This window comes from Siphateles boraxobius, unplaced genomic scaffold (assembly GCF_051911475.1).
Source record: "Siphateles boraxobius isolate OS27281-9 unplaced genomic scaffold, OSU_SipBor_1 65, whole genome shotgun sequence".
Classification (NCBI taxonomy): Eukaryota; Metazoa; Chordata; class Actinopteri; order Cypriniformes; family Leuciscidae; genus Siphateles; species Siphateles boraxobius.
This window is the reverse complement of record NW_027509192.1, coordinates 18,577,897-18,599,180: the sequence shown is the minus strand read 5'-3', so window position 1 is coordinate 18,599,180 and position 21,284 is coordinate 18,577,897. Positions and strand designations below refer to the sequence as shown.

The window sequence follows — 21,284 nt, the reverse complement described above, 5'->3', positions numbered from 1 at the left end:
AGACTGTTCTTGCCGCATTTGTTTTCAGACGCCACTTGCTTGTTTTATCTAATGCAATGACATTCATACATTTTGGAGGCATCAACAGGACCTCCAATAAAAAAAAAGGAAAGAAAAAAACATAAAAATACTAAACTACCGTAATATCTCATTCAAGGCTATACAACACGAAAACTTTACAGAGAAACACCATCAAGAAGCATTTTTTGGCAACTGTTTCCTGAATTCACCTCCTCTCCCTGAAGAATATTTGACTAAATTACATTACCATGGTAACACAAAAAATTACCATGACCAAGAACAAAAGATCTGCGTAATTAGAAAACCAGCACTTTAGTGTGATAAAACATCTCTTCAACGGAACAGCGCAGCTAAAATCAAGCTAATTTTTTTGAACTCTTGCAAATCTAACATATGTTTACAGCCCACAAGTTTGCATGAAACTTAAAGACATTGAAAAATGAAGCCCTATATGCCTACATGCCCATAAAAACGGGTTACTCACCTATAATGCTATCTTTAGAAAGTGCAAGACTCGTCTGAGACTGCGAGACAGTTGAAACCACCTGATGTGGTACGTGAGAGTCCGTGTGAAACGTTAGGAGGGGCCCGGAGACAATCTGAAGTGGTGCCGCCATTCCGTCACCATGGAGACTGATGCTCTTTCAAAGCCACCGGCCAATGGCGAGGCACTGCGATTGTGTTGGGACAAAAGTCACATGATCAGTGTTTGAGCAGCACACAAAACATGAGTGGGGTTGGGGTGGCCAGGAGTTGTCTGGCATTTGGGGGAGGAATGGACGCTTGGAAGAGTCACAAAAGAAATCAAACGGCGAGCGAGCCCACCATGGTGAGGCACCAACTTCATGCTTGTTTAGGGGCCATTCCTTCAGCCAAGCAAAACCATGACCTTTAACAATCACTGAGAATCTGTCAAAACACATTCTTTTTCCATTTACGCAATAACTGTTAAACCAAACTTTGATAAAGAGGTTAAAAACGCACTTCAGAATCATGAAGAACGCTCCCTCAAACTATAAAACAATTTATGTTCAATTGTGTTTCGAATGAGTTCATGATGTTATGTCATGAGGTTCATCATGTTAAGTGCCCTACAAACATTGCGGTGACTCTGATTTAATCATAGAGCAATATTACGGTCCATAAAACTCCAGTGAACAACATCTCTTGGGTAAATTGTCAGTTTGCAAAAAAGGATACATTTTTTCTTTAATTGATCTTACTGTGACAAGAATGCAAATAATGCAGACACAAAATGTGCAACCTTGAAGATTTATTTACGTAGAGGGCAAAGCTCAATTACTATCAAACCTGTTCATAAAGTGATAGTTCACCAAAAAATAAATATTCAGTGATTATTTACTCTCATCACATCGTTCCAAACCTGTATGACCTTTTTTCTTACATTGAAAACAAAAGGAGATATTATGAAAAATGTTCACACTGCTCAGTTTCATGATATGAAAGTAGACAATGGCCATAAAAAAAAAAAAGTAAAATACTTTTTAAACCGTATGTCAACAACTTGTGTTTTGGCCTCTTCATCACACAAAGCCATTACAAGTTTAAAAAAAATATATTTTCAAAGTAAAAGGTATTTCCACAAATATGAATTATTAATTCATAAATATAATTTGGTTTTTAAGGGATTGTACCATATGACAGTTTACAACTGACCTTAACTCGTCATAAAAGAGACTTTTAAGAGACTTATTGACCTTGACATACTGTAATAATATTAATCCAAACTACTTAAAGGCTATTCACACAGAAAACATTTTTATGTTTAAAAACAACTGTTTTTAGCAGTGGAATGAAGAAATGTGTGGAAATGTATTTTTTCGAACTTCTTTTAACTTAAATACCAAGTTTTTAGAAATTCGTGTCATGAGCATGGCACAGCAAAAGAAGCAAACACAATGTTATAACATTTAAAAACAACATAAAAGCAGTGCAGTGGAATGCAAATTTATGTGTGCGTGTGAATGGTGCCTTAATAGTTTTTCCCGCAATAATTTCATCCTTTTAATGAGGCTTTTTTTTCTTAATTATGATATCAGGAAAGCATCACCTTCAGACTTTTTATTTTACACCCCAAAAATATATATATATATCAGGACATCACTTCAAATTATTTTGCAATGCTCATTAATTTCTTCTGAACTGCCCTGTTTCGATAATTAGAATATGCAACAATGAAAAACATAAATGCAGTAATTAAAGATGTGTGTTTCAGGAACTTTAAGTGGTAATTCCCGACATATTTCTCTCATGGGAACGTAAAGTGGAGGCATAACTCATGAGGAATAGTAAAGCCTACGTGTGTGAGATGTGAAGAAGTATGCGCTATCTCCAGATGGTACATAAGCTCTTTTTGTTCTCGATCCATCTAGCAGCTGGACAGATGAGTCACTGTGAACTGAAGAGGTTTTGCAGGAGGAGAGACAGACACTATTTGATTCCCATGTCCGCCAAAAACTGGCCCACTCCATCCAGAAAGAACGTGGTAAATCACATTTGGGGAGGAGGGCGTGCGAGGAATGCTATTGCAAACAGATATATTATGACTGCAGAAATACTAAAAATTACATAAAGCACATTCAATAAAATTCAATAAATTATTTTGTGGGTGAGAAATGTCCAATTTCCATTGCCAATAGTTTAGCAACATAGTAGTGCTGGGCTGTATGCCAGTTTCAATTTCACACGTACAATATTCGTTTTAAATACTGCCATACAGAAAATACCATGTGAGCCCTATGATTTCTGGAATGCAGAAAACGTGGACGGAATCCAGTCACAAATGGAACTTGCTGTATAAAGCGAAAGGTCATGGATTTTGCCCATTTTTAGATGAATAAATCAAAAGTAGGGCTGTACAATGAATCAAATAACAATATGGACTATAGTGTCTAAGAAGTCTTAAAGTCCCCTATAGTCAATAATAATTGTATCCCTTAAAACTCATCTTTGATCCCCAAAATGACATTTATACTTTTTTTCCTTGAAAAAACAATGCAATTTTTTTGGACTTTATGAATACGTTACAATTTTTGTTTTTATCAGTCTTTCAAAAAGATATTTTGACTGGACAATGACATCACTGTTTTCTGCAGAACTGCTTTATAGATGAAATTAACTAATTTAATAATTGATGATCTTTACAGTGGAACTGAATAAATACTGAACGGACTTCAGCTGAACAATGAACAACTAAAAAAAAAAAGCCGAAATGAATTCTGTTTGTATCATTGAATAATTTTCCTGTTATCACGGTAAAGCTGCTTTGAAACAATCCGTATAGTATAAAGTGCTATATAAATAAAGGTTTGTATGCCATTAAAAGTGGCTTGATACAACAGGAAGAAATCACTTAAATAATACAATTCAGAGCCATCAATGCACACATTATATTTGCAAATAAGATTTTCAGGGCAATTAAAGCGGCTAGAGTTTACGTGTCTTGTGAGTTTTAAAGGAAACTCAGGACAGTTAAATCTCCATTTTTAATTAAGTGAACTTATGCTGTGATGGGACGGTCATTTGGTACTTTAATAACATGCAAAAGTTGACAGGGACTAGAAAGAGTTCAAGGAACGAAAATGAATTTTTTTTGGTGGCAGAACATAACAGAAAACTGATACAAAACCCCTTTCAATTGTTCCAGAGTGAAATCGTTATTTTGATAATCTGATAATTTGTGACAATGGCAATTGGTTATGATATTAAAGAAGCCAAAATATATTTTTGTTCCCTGTAAAACATTACATACAGGTGAGATAAACATCAAAGATGCTTTGCTACAAGCAGGAATTGCAAGAGCTACTTGGATATGGTGTCTTTGTGATGGTATTCCACGGTGAGAATGTGGGCGGAGCGTCCACATTGTTGAAGACCCCTCTGCATCGCCAGCAGGTGTCTCAGGCTCACTAGCGTTTCGCCCCTTAACCTGTACGCTTCACCTGAGTGGGGAAGCAAAGAGCATTTAGCCTTTGCCTGCAGAGGGGTTCCAACTGTGGGCTCTCCTCAGCCACAACCATCTTGAGCTAGTCTCAGCTGCCAGAGCTATCTCCCTGGTGGCTTTCTTCAGATGTTTTGGATCCAGGCCAACCTTCTGTAGGAAATAGCACAAAGATGTTGCCGGGAAACCACGACAGCAGACTTCGATGGGAAACATGGTTGCGTGCCATCCTTTGGTAAAAACCTCATCGATCAAGTCCTGGTACTTGGCCTTGATTTGATGTGAGATAGCTAGTCTGTCCTCCCATGGCACCGTAAGTTTAGCTACTAAGATGGTCTTGATGCTCCTGGAAATCAGGACCAGATCCGGACGGACTGAGGTCGCTGCAATGTCTTGTGGGAAGACAAGCCTACTTCCCAGGTTCACTTGCATCTCCCAATCAAAAGTTCGCTGTAGAATGGATGGCGGGTGCTTGACAGTTGCCTTTACCCTTGAAGTATGGTTGTCTTCACGCTGGAAGTTGATGAATTTTGGAGACTGTGGTGCCAGGTTGTTGTTGGCTTTGACCCTCTGCAGATCCACCCATTTGGCGACTTCTGTCAGTACCTTGTCGTGTCTCCACCTGTATTGACCATCTCCCAGTGCTTTGGGGCATGCCGTCAAGATATGATTCAGTGTACATAGCGCAGTGTTCCACAGTGTTTAGATGATGGGTCTTCTTCCTTGCCCCAGATCTTTAAATTACTTGGGGTTGGCAAGAGGTCAGCCACAGCATGTAGCAAGAAAGTCAGCTTGTCTTGGTCGGTTTCCCAGACTTTCTTCCAGGGCAGTGATCGCTCGAGTGCCTGTTCCCACTGCATCCACTGCCCCTGAGAGGCCAGCCCTACCGCTTTCACACGGCGGAGTTCTTCTTCTGCCTCTCGAACCATCTGCACCACAAGCTCTCTCTTGCCTTTGGTGTTGGCCTTGCTCCTCCTCTTGGTGTTGTAATGTCCAAGTCCCATGCGGCCTTGGCAGACCACTCCGACAATCTCCTGATGTTTCCAGTGTGTTTCAGCTTCCGACACCGCTTCTTGGGGCTTCCACTTCCTGCTGCACCTGATTTGCTAGCATGCTGGACTTTCCCATCCTTTGACAGGAGCAGCGTGCTGACTGCTTTTGCCTTGGTGGCCTTGCATTCTTCAGCTACTGATGAAACAAGTCAAGCGGAGCTTGGAGGTCTTGATGTATAGGTGTACAGGGAACACCCAGCCATTTCCGCACAAACTTACTGCACATCTTCTCCATTGCTTCCACTTGTGTCAAAGGAAAGTTGTACAGCAGGAAGGGCCATTGCAGTCTGGGTATAATGCAATACTGAAAGCACCATACCTTGAACCTCCCAAGCAACTGGCTGGTGTCAATTACCTTAAGCCAGATGTTCATTTGGACTTTGGCGTCTTTGAGTCTGCCAATGTCCTTTAGGGAGTGGTCATAGTTTTTTCCAAGACATCGGATCCCTTGGTCTTGGTTTATTGGGATCTCTGAGGCTTGGATGCAGAAGGTGTTCCTCATCAAATTTCCTTTGTGGATACTGAGACCCCTGGATTTCTCTGGTTTAAATTGCATCCGTGCCCATGTCGCCATATTTTCTAGTGCACTTAGGATCCACTACGTTCCTTGATTTGCTGAGGTCATCACAGTCACATCGTCCATGAAAGTCCTGCAAGCAGGATGTCTTGTTGCGTCGTCTGCTTTAGGACCTCTACACTACATCTCTCCTGCTTTCAGAAGAACATTCATGGCAGCCACAAACAGGACCACTGAAATAGTGCATCCTGCCATGATGCCCTTCTCCAGCCTTTGCCATTTGGAGGTGAGGTTTCCCACTGTGAACCTCATTTTCAGTGAATCCATGTGTAACATCACCAGCTTAACCACCTCTGTTGGTACTTGGTAGTGTTTCAAGGTCCTTTGGATCAGCTGATGAGGTACACTCGGGTAGGCTTTAGCTAGATCTACACATTTATGTGTTGTTCTGTGCATCCGTCAGTTGAAGTTACAGTGCCCTCTGCAGACCCCACCCCCCAAAACCAGGGGTTGTGTAATTTGGGCTTGTTTTTTCAGACCAGATCGCTTATTTGCAACACTGTCCCAAATGGAACCAAAGGCTCTTCTGCAAGGATCTTCCCCCGAATCTACACTTTTGTGATGCAATGCTGCTGTGACTGTCAGACAGAAGTCTGAGCTTGTTTCAGTGCGGTCTCGCACAAGTGTGCATCGCGGGCGCCAAGGTGGCACTCACGAACACCCTTCTGAAAAATAAAATGACAAATGGGCCACCCTACGGTCTTGTAAACTTAAAGTCCCACTGAAGTGCCTTGGAACGCGCAGCTTTGTTTGATGCGTTGATGTAATTTCCACTGAAACCGGAAACTAAGGTGGGACATATTGAATGGCTCCTCCGCCTTTCCAGACAGCCAATAGCGTTTAGTTTACCTCACAAACTGCAAGTCGTACTTAACAGCACCATGGAATCCGAGCGCTGATGATACGTTTGATTCAATAGTAGAGGGGTGAATAAATTCTAGACATTTCATTCTTAACCAACAAGCAGTTCGAAAACGTAATAAAACTCGAGCATACGAACACACATCTTGACCAATATTGATCCTGAAGTGTCAACGATCGCTTTGGCCAGGTGGTGTTTATAGCGTAGGGGGCGGAGCTTTAGATTCTAGAGAGCATTTGATTGGACAGAAGATGTGATGAGAAGCTGAAGTCCGCGGTGCGAATTATGCAAATTTTGTCTGTTTTGGAACAAACCAGCTTATTCATTACCTTAAGGTTAACATATTTATATAAAAGCTCAAAAAACTTACATTCTGATTTCAAGGGGCCTTTAACTGACACACACACACACAGCAGCCATTTTAAGTCCAAAAAAACGCAAGTGCACATGAATTGAGAAATTTGGGAAAAGGCCTCTCTTCACTATGATATGGTAGATGAAAAACAGTATGTGACAAAAGAAGCATGTTTAATCTTCTTTTATCAACTTAATCTGCAGAGCTGATCTGAGAGTTACTCACCAGCATTTTACTTGATAAAACTATTGCATATCATATACACACAGAAATTCAAAGTTCGGTTTAACTTAAAAAAAAGAAATGCATTACTATTGCACCATATTGTACTTCTTCAATTAATAATAATATTACATTTTATTACAACACACAGAAACTCAAAGGTCTTCATTAAAACCCGCCAGAATAAATGCGGCCATTTATAGCCTTTTTTAGCGGCCATTTTTAGCCTGACAACAAAAACCACAAGTAATAGACCCTTCGCAAAGACCTGCCCCCTTAGTTACTGTTGCTGTGTCCGATACGCCATATTGCTCTCACACAGTGAAAAATAGGCTACATCGCAGAGCAAAGAGGTCAGTAACAATGTGCCGACAGACAAAACAGAGCAGGTTACTTTTGATATGAAACAAGTCTCAGCTTTCAAATTTTGTAATTTTTTAAGAAATTCAAACATTACTGTTTTGAGTCGTGACAGATCGTTTGTAGCGCCTCAGTTCAAGCGGCACATTAACCGATCATCACTTCCTACAAGTTATAGACCTTATGCACCAGAGAAACGTGGGCGCCGTCATCTTTAGAATATTGTCTTTGAACTTTCGTTTTTGTGGTCGCTCTGTATATTTCTATGGCATCGCTGTCCAGGAGTAATTAGCTGGTGAAGTGGATTTACTTATTGTAGAGTTAACAAAAGTTATCATGAGCATTGTAATGTTTATCATAAGCATTGTAAAGCAGATGTCTTAACAAATGTCGACCGGGAATTTTTTTACGAGCAGTTCATTCATACCTATGCAAGATCGCTGTGAAAATACAGACCGGAAGTCAAAAGACAACGAGCGCAGCACTGAAAAGGGGCGGGGCTACATAAGGTCTATAGCACATAATAAATATGAATGAACATTGTTCTCTTACGAGAGGTTCTCTCCTATTTGGGGCGGCAGTGGCTCAGTGGTTCATGTAGGCTGTCTACAAACCAGAAGGTTGGTGGTTCTATCCCCGGTTCAAGTGTCGAGGTGTCCATGAGCAAGAAACCTAACCCCAGCTGATGGCGCCTTGCATGGCTGACACCGCCGTCGGTGTATGAATGAGTGAGTGAATGGGTGAATGTGAGGCAAATGTGTAAAGCGTTTTGGTGGCCATTGAGTCTGTGAAAGCGCTATATAAATGCAGTCATTTTATTGCGTAGGTTGCTTATGCTACGGGTAAAGTCATCTTTTCTCGAGATATTGAAGCCAAAAATTATCCTTAATTTTCCATTTACTGTAAACGCAGTGCAGCAGGGTCCAGCAGACCTTGAGCAGGCTATCTTGCGTTCTCATTGGCTGCCCTAGGGCAACTGCTACAGCCTACCACTGAGCCTTGCGCGTGATGTCGCGCCCTCTACGCGTCACAGCCCGCCAAAATGGGGGTGGCTTAGCGTATAAAAGTCAGGCTCGGAGGCTGCGTCACTGATTTCATCAATATCTCGAGAAAAGATGACTTTACCCGTAGCGTAAGCAACTTACGCAATACTCGTTCCCTCTTCTAGAGAGAACCGAGGTTACGTATGTAACCGAGTACGTTTCAACTGCGAAAATATGTCAATACACACTATTTTTAAGTCCACAAACATTAATCTACTAACTCTCCTGTCTGGTTTGTTTGTCAGACAAAACGCAGATTCAGCATTATGATCGGTCAGACCAGTCAATCAAACTCACGGTGAATTATAATTATAACCATGAATTACAACCATGATTTTTTACACCTCTGGCTTTCGCTCATAATTTGACCAGACTGCCAAAGCTTTAATAATTTTTTTACACAAAACTGTATTAAAAAAAATGTAATACCCATTTTACTTTCTAAATTGACAACTCAAAGTAGATCCTTTAGAACCATTACCTTGCAATTTAATAAATTGTCCTTTATGAAGGTAAATAACGCCCTTGTGACCCCCTACAACAAATTACTTTAACATGTCACCTTTTTCACCACTTGTGAGTTTGCAGGGCTGTTTAAATGTTCAAAAAGTAAAATAAATGTTCAAATTTAAATGTTTTAAGAATTGTTGAAAGGTGTCTTTTAATAAATGCAACAGGTTCCCAAAGTCATGTGAAATAATCGTGTTACATAATCGTGATTTAAATACTGACCAAAAATCGTGATTAAGATTTTTTCCATAATCGAGCAGCCGACACTAACACAAAACATTACATCGCAACTACAACAAGGCACTGCTATCATTAACACAACTAAGCTCCATGACAGTGATGGGTTTTCTGCATGCACATAAAGCAGACATGTGAATTCAATTCAGTTATAGTAATATTCCTCTCTTGCTTACCTCAGCACTGGTTACAATTTAGTGGATGTATGAAGTGGATGTAGAGGATGTTCAGTTTCCTAGCAGGTGGAATTCATCATTTTAACAATATGGACATGTGACGTATGAAAACCAGAAGCGTCTGGAGAGTTTAACTGTAGGAGGTTTGTTTTTTAAAGACATCTTGCTTCCAACGTACAAACTTCATTCATAGATTATACCAAATTAAGAATGTGCATATACTTACCACGGACGCAATGCATTTTCACGCACGTTTTCGTCCAATACTGCTGAAGGACACTGTGTGTTGACACTTATCAAGCAACACGACGCCAAACAAACTCACAACTCCCACCAGTCTATGCTGTGAGTGATTGAACGCAACGCTCGCTTGATAGAATCAGACGTCGACGCCAGTCGACCAATCAAAAAGGGTTGTGCGCGCGTCGCGTCGATATCGGTGCATATCAAAAATAAGCAGCTATATTTCATGTTAAACAGCTCTTTAATAACGAAGGACTGCTTTTTAGGTATGCAGAATTTCTTTCAGAATATAATATACCAGTAACTCCCAAAGAGTTCGCCACAGTTATGGATGCTATTGCATCTGGCATACTCGTGCTTTTCAAAAATAAAACTATCTCATTAGGTTCTTTAACTTCTCCTGAACCTGTCAACACACCTATTGGTGAGATATGTTTCACTGGGGGAAGAAAAGGAAGAAATTATAAAGAAAGAGTTATATTCCTTGAGAACATTGTCTCTGCCCCTCCAGCAATCTCATACTGGAATGGACATGTTGATCATTTAAATTGGAAAAAAAATTGGTCCATACAACAAAGGTTTTTCCTGACAAAAAAAGCAAAATAAATATATTTTAAATCAATTCATAATATTTACCTTGTCAAAAATTTCTTACAATATTTTTTTCTTTTTCTGTCAGAATGACACTGAAACTCCTCTTCATTTGTTTTGGTCGTTGCAGTTATACTTTGCAACTTTGGAAAGATGTTTGTTTGTTTATCTCAAGCAATATCTTGCAACATTTCTCAATGAATCCCAAAACTGTTATTATTTTTTTTTTTAAAGCAGATTCAAATGCCTGCTTTATAATAAATCTAATTATTTTCCTATGTAGATTTTATATTCATAAATGTACGTTTTTAAATTGTAAACCTATTTTTTGGTATTACACAAGATAAAACATTACTTGATTACAATTTAATCTTCTCTTAACCCAAAACCACTCCGAACATGTACAATTTGCACTTAATGCACAAAGTACTTAATGTTTAATTTTTTTTAAATTTAAGTAATGGGCTCTTTCTTTTTTTCCATTCTCGTTTATTTTACTGTCTAGTTCGGTTTTTGTTTTGTGCTATGGTGTTGGTGAAGTGTTTTCTTTTACTTTTCTTAATACTTATTGTTGTGTTCTAATTATGTTGTTCCACACTGTAAACTGAATGTTCATATTAAGCATTTATAAAAATATTAAAAAGAAAAAAAAGAAAAAGCCACTAATTGTTTCCCCCCACCCTACCATTGTTTATTTTGTCGAAATAGTTGTAAATGCAACAAATTGTATTGTAATATTTGTTGTTTATTTTAGGTGTATATTCACTGAAATGAAAAATTGCCACGTTTTGTCATAGATCCATATGCATTTTATCACACTATGCTGGACTCAAAATGAGATGAGTAGAGAAACTGAAAAAAATGACCAATTTCATTCTCCATTTGCCTTTATTAACAATTAGCTTTTGATCTTTAGCTCTAACCCTCCAACAAATTTCTTACTGTATTTCAGCCATTTTATGTTTATTTTATTTAGTTATTTTATCCTTAAGATATATATCTGGATGTACACTGAAAAACCTTGTTTAAAAAATTAATAGAAAACCTAAACACTGTCCAAAAAACTTAACAAACTTAGTGGAAATTATTGACAGGTTAATTATATGTTGCTTCTCAGAACAACACACTGTTATCTGACTTATCATCAGTGAAAAATATTTCAGAGACATATGGAATAACATTCCTTCACCTGCGTCTGCTCTACACACACTGTACCTGCAAGACCAGACATGTTAAGAATCTGACAGATGGGGATGCTGTGCTGCTGGAGATCCACGACAGGAAAACATAGTTTTCATGAGAAGCATGAGTCCTCTGACATTAACATCAACAACGGGACACTTACAGTATTATTTCTCTGTATTAGTGTTTACATAATATCAGTGGATGAATATGGACCAAGACTCTCTCCTGTCAATCTAACATGGAATTCATCTAAAAAAAAGCAGAGAAAAACAAGCATTTATCATAATGGAAATGGCGCCCCCTAATGATTCAGCAATGTATGTGACAACTTCAGCAGATTAATTTAACAGTGGTTCTGAAACCCTGTAAACCTGCGGTGAAAAGATGTATGACCTAACCTGACCCACAATCCATCATTCCAAGAGTGTGTTTCTTCGAGCAGGCAGCAGGTTTCGTTCTGGAAGCCTCTGCAGTGCAGCGTTGGCTGTTTGTGGACGTCTGGGCGTCAGTTTCTTAAATGTGTTGGAGAGTGTTTTTGGTTTGTGCTGGATGTCAGAGTATTGATGATTCCTAGTATCCTCTGACCTAAATTGGGAGAATATATTGAAGTCAGAAATGCCTTTTCTAAAGTAATAGTTCACACAAATATGAAGTTTAAAAGGAATGAAGGGAATATACCGTTGCGCTCTAAAAGGGGAGACAGCTGGACTAGCAGAGGGTCTATGAGGTTTGTGGAATATTTGAGGAGACACAGTCTGAGATGATACAGTCATAATACTCTGGGGACACAGGTTTCTGAGATCAGGCCCAGGAGTCTCCTCTGATGGTCTGCGTTTACTGATGTCAGCATAATGAGGTCTGAGTCTCCTGGTGCGGATCTGTGTTATCCTCCGGCCAGCAGGGGGAGCTGCTGCAGAGAGTGGAGGTGAGGGAGACATGGAACAGCCTGATGAAGAGGTTAGTCTCGACATCTCGGGAGATTCTGTCAGAAGCACAAGATTTAAAATAAATAAATAAAATAAACGTGAAGAAACACATGAGGATCATTTATAATATTTATATATGAGAGGAATAACATTACTTACCTGGTGAGGGAGATTGAAAGGACGAATCAGGAGAACTTGTGTCTCTGCAGACCGTTCTGTCTTTAGTGATGTCATCACTGCTGAAACTATGACTGTGGCTACCTTCATCATCATACTCATCATCACTGTGGTGGATTCTCATTACCTGCGGCTGCCGGCCCTCAATAGCCAACAGATGTCTGTCGGAAGTCAACGCAGTGTCCATTGTACCACATTGTAATAGGAAGCAAAGTGTGTGAGTGTCTGTGTGTTAGAGGAGTTTCAGTACTTGTTGTGCTCGATCCTCCAGCTTTTGAGCTCAGCAAAAACATCATTACGGTCCTCAATGCTCGACTCTTCATAGTCATATGTGTGTTCAGGAACGTAACTGGTGAGCCGTGGTGAGCTGAGCTGAGCAGATGGGGGAAAAAAATGTTTTCATGGGGTCTTTAATACCTAATTATATTGCCGTTCATGCTTCATGTACAGTATATGGATCAATATGAACAGATTCACCTTTGTTTTCTGTCTTCGTGCTCGAACAACCTGTAGTGGATTCCCACAGAGAACACTGCCAGCACCTGTGGAAACGTCACCTTTCACGTATCACTGTCTAACACGTCTAAACAGGAAATATGTGATATTATACACATATAATAAATATAACTATTCTTAATATTATTCATGTATTATGTAGCGGCTGGACAGATCAGACATAATTTTTTGTTATATTTAATAATAATCCACTTGGGAGTTGTAAGACCAAAGGTCCTAGCAGAAGCAGAAGCTCAAACACACATGCAAATCATGGTCACATGCAGCAACGCAGGCCATTGAAGAAACACAAAACGGACTTCTATCCATTAATTCATAGACAAATCTTTCTATGAATGAACATGCAAATCCCCAGGACCTTGTGTATTATTAATGTTTTATATATGGTCTTTTTTGTATTGTATATTGTTGTATGCATGCCTTATGATAGAACTACTGGATAATGTAACCCTCTTGGTATCATGCTTCATATCAAAATAATCCTTGTTTAACTCTCTACCCATTGGTTTATATCACCTCCTCATAATGTAAATTGTATGCTTGTTATATTAATCAGAGTATAAAGGGATACAAAACCGCCAGCTCACTCTGATCATGCAAATGAGATTCTTCCAAAGAAAGAAAATTTTACTGCTTGAAATTACACTCTTCATTGAGCCTCAAAGTTACAAGCCATGTAACTTTCCACTCCAGAGAGAGGACTCCTGATAGCAACCGAGTCAGACATCACTTAAATTCGTTATTCTTCATTCAAACCGGAAGAACCTGATTGCAACTTCATAAGGAAGAAAAATAATGCCAAATGTGTTTGAAACAAAAAAGCTTGTTGAATTTCACTTCACTACGTATTATCCGTGATTGGATTTTAATGCATTGTATTTTTAGGGCTTGCATTTTAATGGAGTGAAATTCAACCTGGTTGTATATTTAAGCTGTGACTATTTCAATTTAAAATATTTCAAACACATTTAAATTATTAAAATCTGAATAATCTATATTCACCTTCCAAATTTCACTTCCAAAATATTCAGTCTGTTTAATAATACATTACAACCTATAATATTCAACAGGCAATTTTCTGTCCATTTTATTTTGCTTCCACAAATTCAGTGGTTTAAATTCGACAGAAAATTACACGTTTCATATTCAGGAACTGCAGGAAAATCAGTAGAGAGAGAGTGAAAGTAACAGTGAAGACATTGATTTGCTGAAAAAAGCTGATTAAGACACAAAAGCTGTTTATGTTCAATTCAATGTCTTCACTTTATATATACTGGCCCTGATAATCATTACATAATCTTACTACTTGCTCCATTTCTGTAGATCAGTTGTTGTGAATGAATGAGTCTCTCTGCCTGTTGCTCTGGTCTTCATCAACACACTTGCACCCCCTGCTGGTGAGCAGACTAACAGCAGATGGAGATTATATATCGACACTCTATTGATATTCTTTCAGTTTTATTTAAGCAAAAATTGCCTGTTTGAATATTATAGGTTGTACTTTTAAACAAACATTTAAATAAATATGTATTAAGGGAAATCTGAAAGGTGAATATAGATTATTGAATTTTTAATAATTAAAATGCGTTTGAAATTTTGACTTGCAGCTTAAATAAAGCTACAACCAGTTTGAATTTTAGCCCATAAAAATGCAAGCCCTAAAAATAAAATGCATTTAAATCCAAGCACAGTTAGTGCAATGCATTTTTTTTCAATTAGTCCAATTCAACAAGCTTTTTTGTTTTAAACACATTTGGCATTATTTTACTTCCATAACTTCACCACCATCGAACTACCGAAGCATCAAGACTTTCTTGTGAAACTGCATTGTGCAAGTAGATTCAACTAACTAAACCGAGTTTTAATATAAGCTGTAGACCCCTTGTTAGCAAGGTGCTCTAAAATTAAGAGGACTGATTGTTCTGTTCAGGTGGTTAACTGACAATTTCATTTCCATAGCTTAATTTCCCTGTTTCCGTTTCAGTTTCATTCATTCACTTTCCATTTTAGCTATATATGCATGAGTGTATATGTCTATGTTTAGACTAGTTATATGCTCGTGATTAAGTTAAAGGTGCATTGTGTAATATTTCTGAGGATCTATTGACAGAAATGCAATATAAGATCCATAACTATGTTTTCAGTGGTGTATCAAGACCTTGCATAATGAACCGTTATGTTTTTATTACCTTAGAATGTGACATTTATATCTCCATAACCGCGGGCACCCCCTTCTATATACAGTATATATAGTGGCCCTAAACAGACAAACGTGTTTCGTTATGTTGCTTTTCGTGCAAGGAAGCAAGCTTAGTTCAGCGAATAAAACACTGACACTATGATGAACAAGTAACAATAATATTCGCAATAACAAATAGTTTTAATGAATAATTAAGTAAACATAATTTCTTAATTTATCCTTGCAAAGAAACCTCATTGCTGAACTGGCTGTCTCAGACGATGACATCTTTTCCTGTCGGCCACCGTAACTTTTGTCGGTTGCAATTCGTAACCTCACCACTAGATGTCGCTAAAAATAACACACTACACCTTTAAACTTTTGTGCACATCACATGAGTATTGATTCTGAGGTCACTGCTTGCAAAACAAAGTCTCTTTAACAATGCTCTGAGTAGCACTGTACCCATTGAGAAAGGTTATTTTTCTGTGGCCACGAAAGTGAGAGTTCTGAGAGTTGATAGACGATTAATACTGAGTGTTTGCTAGACAAACAGGTTAATTAATTGTAATATTAATTCTTCTACAAAGGTTTCCAAACTTTTTAGAGTGGAGTAACCCCTGAGGCATTTACCATCATTTTGTATACCCCCTCTTCTTCACCTTTTCATTAAGGAACAATAAGTGCCCTCTAATTTCATTTTCCAGTGCATTTTTTTTTACCTTTATAAATAACTTCATAAAAAATTATGTTTAAAAAAAATGTTAAATAGAGAAATATGCAATGATGGTAAAAAAAATACATCCAAAAATTTTTTTCCAGTAGTCACTTAGTCACTGTCTTAATGAGTGAGTCTTCGGGCCCTATTTTTACGCTCTAAGCGCATGATCTAAAGCGCACGGCACAAGCACATTTATGCTGTGTCAGAATCCACTTTTGCTTGTTTAATGACAGGAAAAATGGTTGGCGCACCCAGAGAATAGGGTTGTGTTTTTGGGCGTAACGTGCAATAAACCAATCAGAGTCTCATCTCCCATTCCCTTTAAAAGCCAGTTGTGCTCGCGCCATGGCGGATTCACTATTTACATGGCGGAATTTGCAAGCGGAAAGACTGACCGCTTTTCCAGAGAGGAAACGGATCTGCTCGTGCGCGAGGTTAAAGCGGCCAAGCAAACCATCGAACGGGACAAGTCAGACCCCACCATATCTTTATCTTTATGTACACAATAATAATCTTTTACATTTAATCCCTTCATTTTTTAATATTTGGCATGTTTGTGTGCTGCTGCTGCTGTGTGTGTGTAATAAGCAGAGTGTACACGCGTTGTGAACCCGCCTATAGGCGCTCTTTAAATAACAAAAAAAAATATTGCTTAATTGGTAGTCTATTTCAGTTGCCTCAAAATTGCAACGTCCCCACAATACGCCTGAACACACCTCGTTTTCAGACCAGCAGTGGCGCACAGATGGGCTATTTAAACAACGTGGTGCAGGACATGAAAATGATAACTGTGAAAGGCTGAAACTAGCAAAAAACACTTGCGTCGCGCCTGGAGCCGCATTGCGCATGATGTATGATAGGGCCCTTCGATTCATTCATTCAGTAACGAAGCAAGTAGCTGTATTTATGAATGAATCATTGACTCTCACTACTTGTTCAAAGCCGCAGAATCGCTCACAAAGCTGCTGTGTGTTGCAGTACTGCTGTTGCTTTCATTGGAACTATTATTTCATTACAAAATAGTGCAAATACTGACAATATTGTGTTTAAAATGTACGTTACTTAATATTACCCTTTTGTTTGTTGGCCTGTTGTATAATAATCAAAGTCACATTTGCAATTGTGTGGATTTTTGGGAACAATTGCATTCTTGCTCCCAAATTATATTATCAACATGAAAAACAAGAACTTACACAGGGTATGTTTTTGTATCGAAGAGAGTTTGAGTTTTAAATCAATCTCATTCCACACTCTGTCTATATTTGTTCTTTTTTATGTTAGTAAGTGCTACATGCCCACTTTTACAAAAGGTACATTTTCGAGAACGGCAGTAATGTAGCATGATTTGCTAAGGCAGCACAGTCTGCACGTAACCTATCATACGCACGCAACTTGTGTGGATGCAGTCAGTTTTGACCTCAAAAGTTGAGGTAATTTGATTGGATATCATGCATTTACTGCATTTTGCCAGTTAGAAATACATGTTCGGTTCTCTTACGAGAGGTTCTCTCGTATTGCGTAAGTTTAGCTTACGCTACGGGAAAGATTCATATTCTCGAGATACTGAAGCCAAAAAATTATCCTTAATTTTGTATACCTTGTCAACGCAGTGCAGCAGCTAGCAGACCTAGAGCAGGCCATCTCGCGTGCTCATTGGCTGCCCTGCAGGCAACTGCTGCAGCCTACCAGTGAGCCCGGCGTGACGTCACACCCAATGAAGGGCGCCCGCGCCTTTATAGCGTCACAGCCCGCCAGATAGGCGTGGCTTAGCGTATAAAATAGGGGCTGTAGGCTGAATTCTCAGATTTTTCGACTCTTCAGCGAGCTCTTCGCATCGCTGGATTTGAGAGAAGCCACCGCCGCCGTCGAACAGCGAACAGCCAGCCTAGGACAGCGCTGAGGAAGCCGGACGTCTTCGCCACCTTCAGCCATCCGTGCGAGCTACGCTATCCGGCGACGTATCCTTTTTTGCTTATTATCCTAAAAGAGCAGCGAGCGTCTTTTTAAAGATGCCTCGCACTTCCTGTGGCTCGTGTAAAGCCCCGCTCAGCGCCGCAGACCGCCACCTGATCTGCGCTCTCTGCCTGGGCCTGGAACACGCAGAGCTCGCCCTCGCGTCCGGGGGCTGCGAGCTCTGTGAGGAGCTTCCGCTGTCGAACCTGCGGGCTCGACTCGAAGCTTTCAACACCACAGCAGTCACTCCGCCCCCTGTGGGACCGCGCAGAAAGAAGCGCCGTTCCCTGAGACAGCCGGAACCTGTGGCCACAGCGACGCGCTCGCCGGAGAACCTCCCTCGAGCCTCGCTCTCGCCTTCCCCACCTCTCCTCACCGACGCGCAGCTGCCACTTGCGAGCCTCACTGCCGTCGCTTCGGAGGATGAGTCCGAGGGACACGTCACAAGAGACTGCTGCTCTATCCAGGCATCAGACAGCGAGGAATGGTCGCTTCACTCCGCCTCCTCGTCAATCCAGGAATCCACCCGTACCCGCGCTGGAGCTGACGCGGAACTTATGCGCCTGCTGACGCAAGCTGTTGACCGTCTCGGGGTCGAGTAGTCGCTGCCGAAGGAACCCGCGCCGAACAGGCTCGACGGCTGCTTCCTTCAAAGTCGCCGCCGCGCAGTTTCAGAAACTAGGCCCGCTCCATTCCTGCCGGAACTTCATGCGGAGCTGACGAAGTCATGGAATACACCGTTTTCTGCTAGACTTCAGTCACAGGCCTCCGCGTCGCTCTCCCGCGTGGATGGCGCCGCCATGAAAGGGTACACAGCGATTCCCCCTGTGGAAGAGGCGGTCGCAGCGCACCTTTGCCCGCCCTCCGCGAGATGGCGGTCACGGTCAGCCCTCCCGTCTAAAGCCTGCAGAGCCACTTCCGCCTTGGTCGGCCGCGCTTATGCCGCCTCCGGCCAGGCCGCATCTGCTCTACACTCGATGGCTGTGCTTCAGATCCTGCAAGCCGACCTCCTCCGTGAATGGGATGAGAAGGGCCGGGACCCAGCTGCGGTTACGGATTTGAGAAGCGCGACGGATCTCTCTCTCCGCGCCACCAAAGCCGCAGCCCAAGCCATCGGACGAGCCATGGCCGCGTTGACCGTGACGGAGAGGCACCTCTGGTTAACGCTTGATCGAGGCGTCAGATACAGTTGTAAGTCTCGTGCCCGCGTGCGCGCGCTCACGCTTACAGAGAGCTCTTCCGCCCAGAGCGCTGCTCGCGCGTCAAAGTATGGTAAAAGTATGTTCCCCATCCCTTATGATCGGGACATCTCACATAAGTCAGCCGGTTTCGGCTGTCGGCGAGCGGCCATTGCCCAGAATCGAGAGCGCGCGCGCCACGGTCTCGGCTCCGGTTCAGTTTCACAAGCCCGCAAATGGCGGCGGTCTGAACCCGGAGGCCATTCGCCCCCTAGCGGCTCACATACCTGCGTGGGAAACTATCCCAGGGATTTCAGAATGGGTGTTGAGCACAATAAAGCAGGGCTATACACTTCAATTCATTCGCCGTCCCCCGCGCTTTCAAGCCCGGACCGCGACGATAGTGAATGCGGAAGTAGCACACCTACTTCACGCAGAAATAGCAAAGCTGCTGTGCAAAGGGGCTATAGAAAAGGTACCGCCTTCTCTGAGCGAGTCAGGCTTTTACAGCCGATATTTTCTCGTACCCAAGAAGGACGGAGCCTTCAGACCTATCCTAGATCTGAGATATTTGAACAAAGTGCTTGCAAAAAGACCTTTCAAAATGCTTACGACCAGGAAAATCCTCGCGCACGTTCGCCCGAGGGACTGGTTTATTTCTCTAGATCTGAAGGATGCCTATTTTCAGATTCAGATAGTACCCCGTCACAGGCAATTTTTGAGATTCGCCTTCGACGGTCAGGCATATCAATACACCGTCCTGCCGTTCGGCCTGTCCCTGGCACCCCGTACATTTACAAAGTGCATGGACGCGGCGCTCGCCCCCTGAGAAGTCAGGGGCTGCGCATAATGAACTATCTGGACGATTGGCTGATATTGGCACAGTCAGAGACAGAACTACTATCTCACAGAAAAGTGCTTCTCAGTCATCTGGAAAGCTTGGGTCTCACGGTCAACTGGACCAAGAGCTCATTACTGCCCAGCCAGTCAATTTCCTTTTTAGGAATAGAACTGGACTCGGTGACCATGACGGCTCGTTTATCGACACAGCGTGCGCGCCGTGTTCGCCACCTAGCCGCATCTTTCAAGAAGGGCAGCTTTCTCCCTTTGAAAACATTTCAAAGGATGTTGGGCTGTATGGCATCCGCTGCAGCGGTGCTCCAGCTGGGCATACTGCGCATGCGCCCGCTCCAACGCTGGTTGAACGCTCGCGCGCCTCGCCGAGCCTGGGTGTCTGGCGGCCAGAAAATCAGAGTGACTCAGACCTGCATAACAGCTCTGCAGCCCTGGTTAGTTGCCGACTGGTACCAGCAGGGAGTAATGATGGGAACCATCTCTTATCGGAAGGTCATCTCGACAGACGCGTCCAACTCGGGTTGGGGCGCGCTGTTCGAGGGCAGACCGGCCTTTGGCCAGTGGTCAGACCAGGAGAAGGGTTTTCACATAAACTGTCTGGAAATGATAGCGGTCGAGAACGCGCTGAAGTGCTTCCTCCCGTTCATACAGGACCAGCATGTTCTTGTCTGCTCGGACAACACATCTGTGGTATCCTATGTAAACCGTCAGGGCGGTGTCGGATCCAGAAATCTCTGCAATCTGACGGAACGCCTCCTTATTTGGTCACAGATGAACCTGCGCTCGCTGAGGGCGGCGCATGTGCCTGGCCATTTGAACGACGGCCCAGACAAACTGTCCAGGGACAATGTTCCCCCAGGGGAATGGTCCCTGCACCCCCAAACGGTCTAGAAACTGTGGCGCCTATTCGGCAGAGCGGAAGTCGACCTGTTTGCGTCAAAAGACAACGCTCAATGCCCGACGTTCTTCTCGAAGGACGAGGACGCGCTGGCCCAGGTTGGGCCCAGCCTCCCGCTATATGCTTTCCCTCCGGTCTCTCTGTTGCCACAGGTGATCAAGAGGATCAGGGAAAGGCGCCACTCGGTGCTCCTCATAGCCCCGCGTTGGGAGAATCAGACTTGGTTCCCGGAACTGGCACGGCTGTCACATACAGCTCCGTGGCCGATTCCGGTGAGGGCAGATCTCCTCTCTCAGGCTCGCGGCACGATCTGGCATCCCCATCCAGAGCGCTGGTCTCTGCATGCATGGTTGATCAACGGGTACTCGTTGCCCTGCCAGAAGGAGTGATGAACACGATCACGCAGTCTAGAGCCCCTTCCACGAGAAGGCTCTACGCGTCTAAATGGTCGGTGTTCTCTGGATGGTGCACCGACAGAGGTCTGGA

General features: G+C 42.0%; 2 protein-coding genes across 6 annotated transcripts in view; both read right to left on the bottom strand.

The window, feature by feature from the left end:
* The window catches only part of rassf7a (Ras association domain family member 7a), a 47,252-nt gene extending 37,523 nt beyond the window's left edge, over positions 1-9,729 (bottom strand). The window contains exons 1-2 of one of the 4 annotated variants that reach the window (XM_077211379.1): positions 9,603-9,723; positions 9,377-9,435 (exon numbers count right to left, since the gene is read on the bottom strand). The gene's annotated coding sequence lies outside the window, so the exon portion shown is untranslated. Of the gene's footprint in view, positions 1-505; positions 603-9,376; positions 9,511-9,602 lie in introns of those variants that run through there. The other 3 variants (XM_077211376.1, XM_077211377.1, XM_077211380.1) reach the window with 3 other exon arrangements.
* Positions 9,730-11,079: 1,350 nt separating this feature from the next.
* Positions 11,080-21,284, bottom strand: part of lrrc56 (leucine rich repeat containing 56) — a 46,396-nt gene continuing 36,191 nt past the window's right edge. Inside the window, exons 9-14 of one of the 2 annotated variants that reach the window (XM_077211349.1) lie at positions 12,976-13,040; positions 12,749-12,870; positions 12,481-12,659; positions 12,074-12,377; positions 11,794-11,980; positions 11,080-11,644 (exon numbers count right to left, since the gene is read on the bottom strand). In XM_077211349.1, coding sequence (XP_077067464.1) covers positions 11,809-11,980; positions 12,074-12,377; positions 12,481-12,659; positions 12,749-12,870; positions 12,976-13,040 — 842 coding nt within the window. In that variant the 3' untranslated portion in view covers positions 11,080-11,644; positions 11,794-11,808. Of the gene's footprint in view, positions 11,981-12,073; positions 12,378-12,480; positions 12,660-12,748; positions 12,871-12,975; positions 13,041-21,284 lie in introns of both variants that reach the window. The other variant, XM_077211350.1, reaches the window with a different exon arrangement.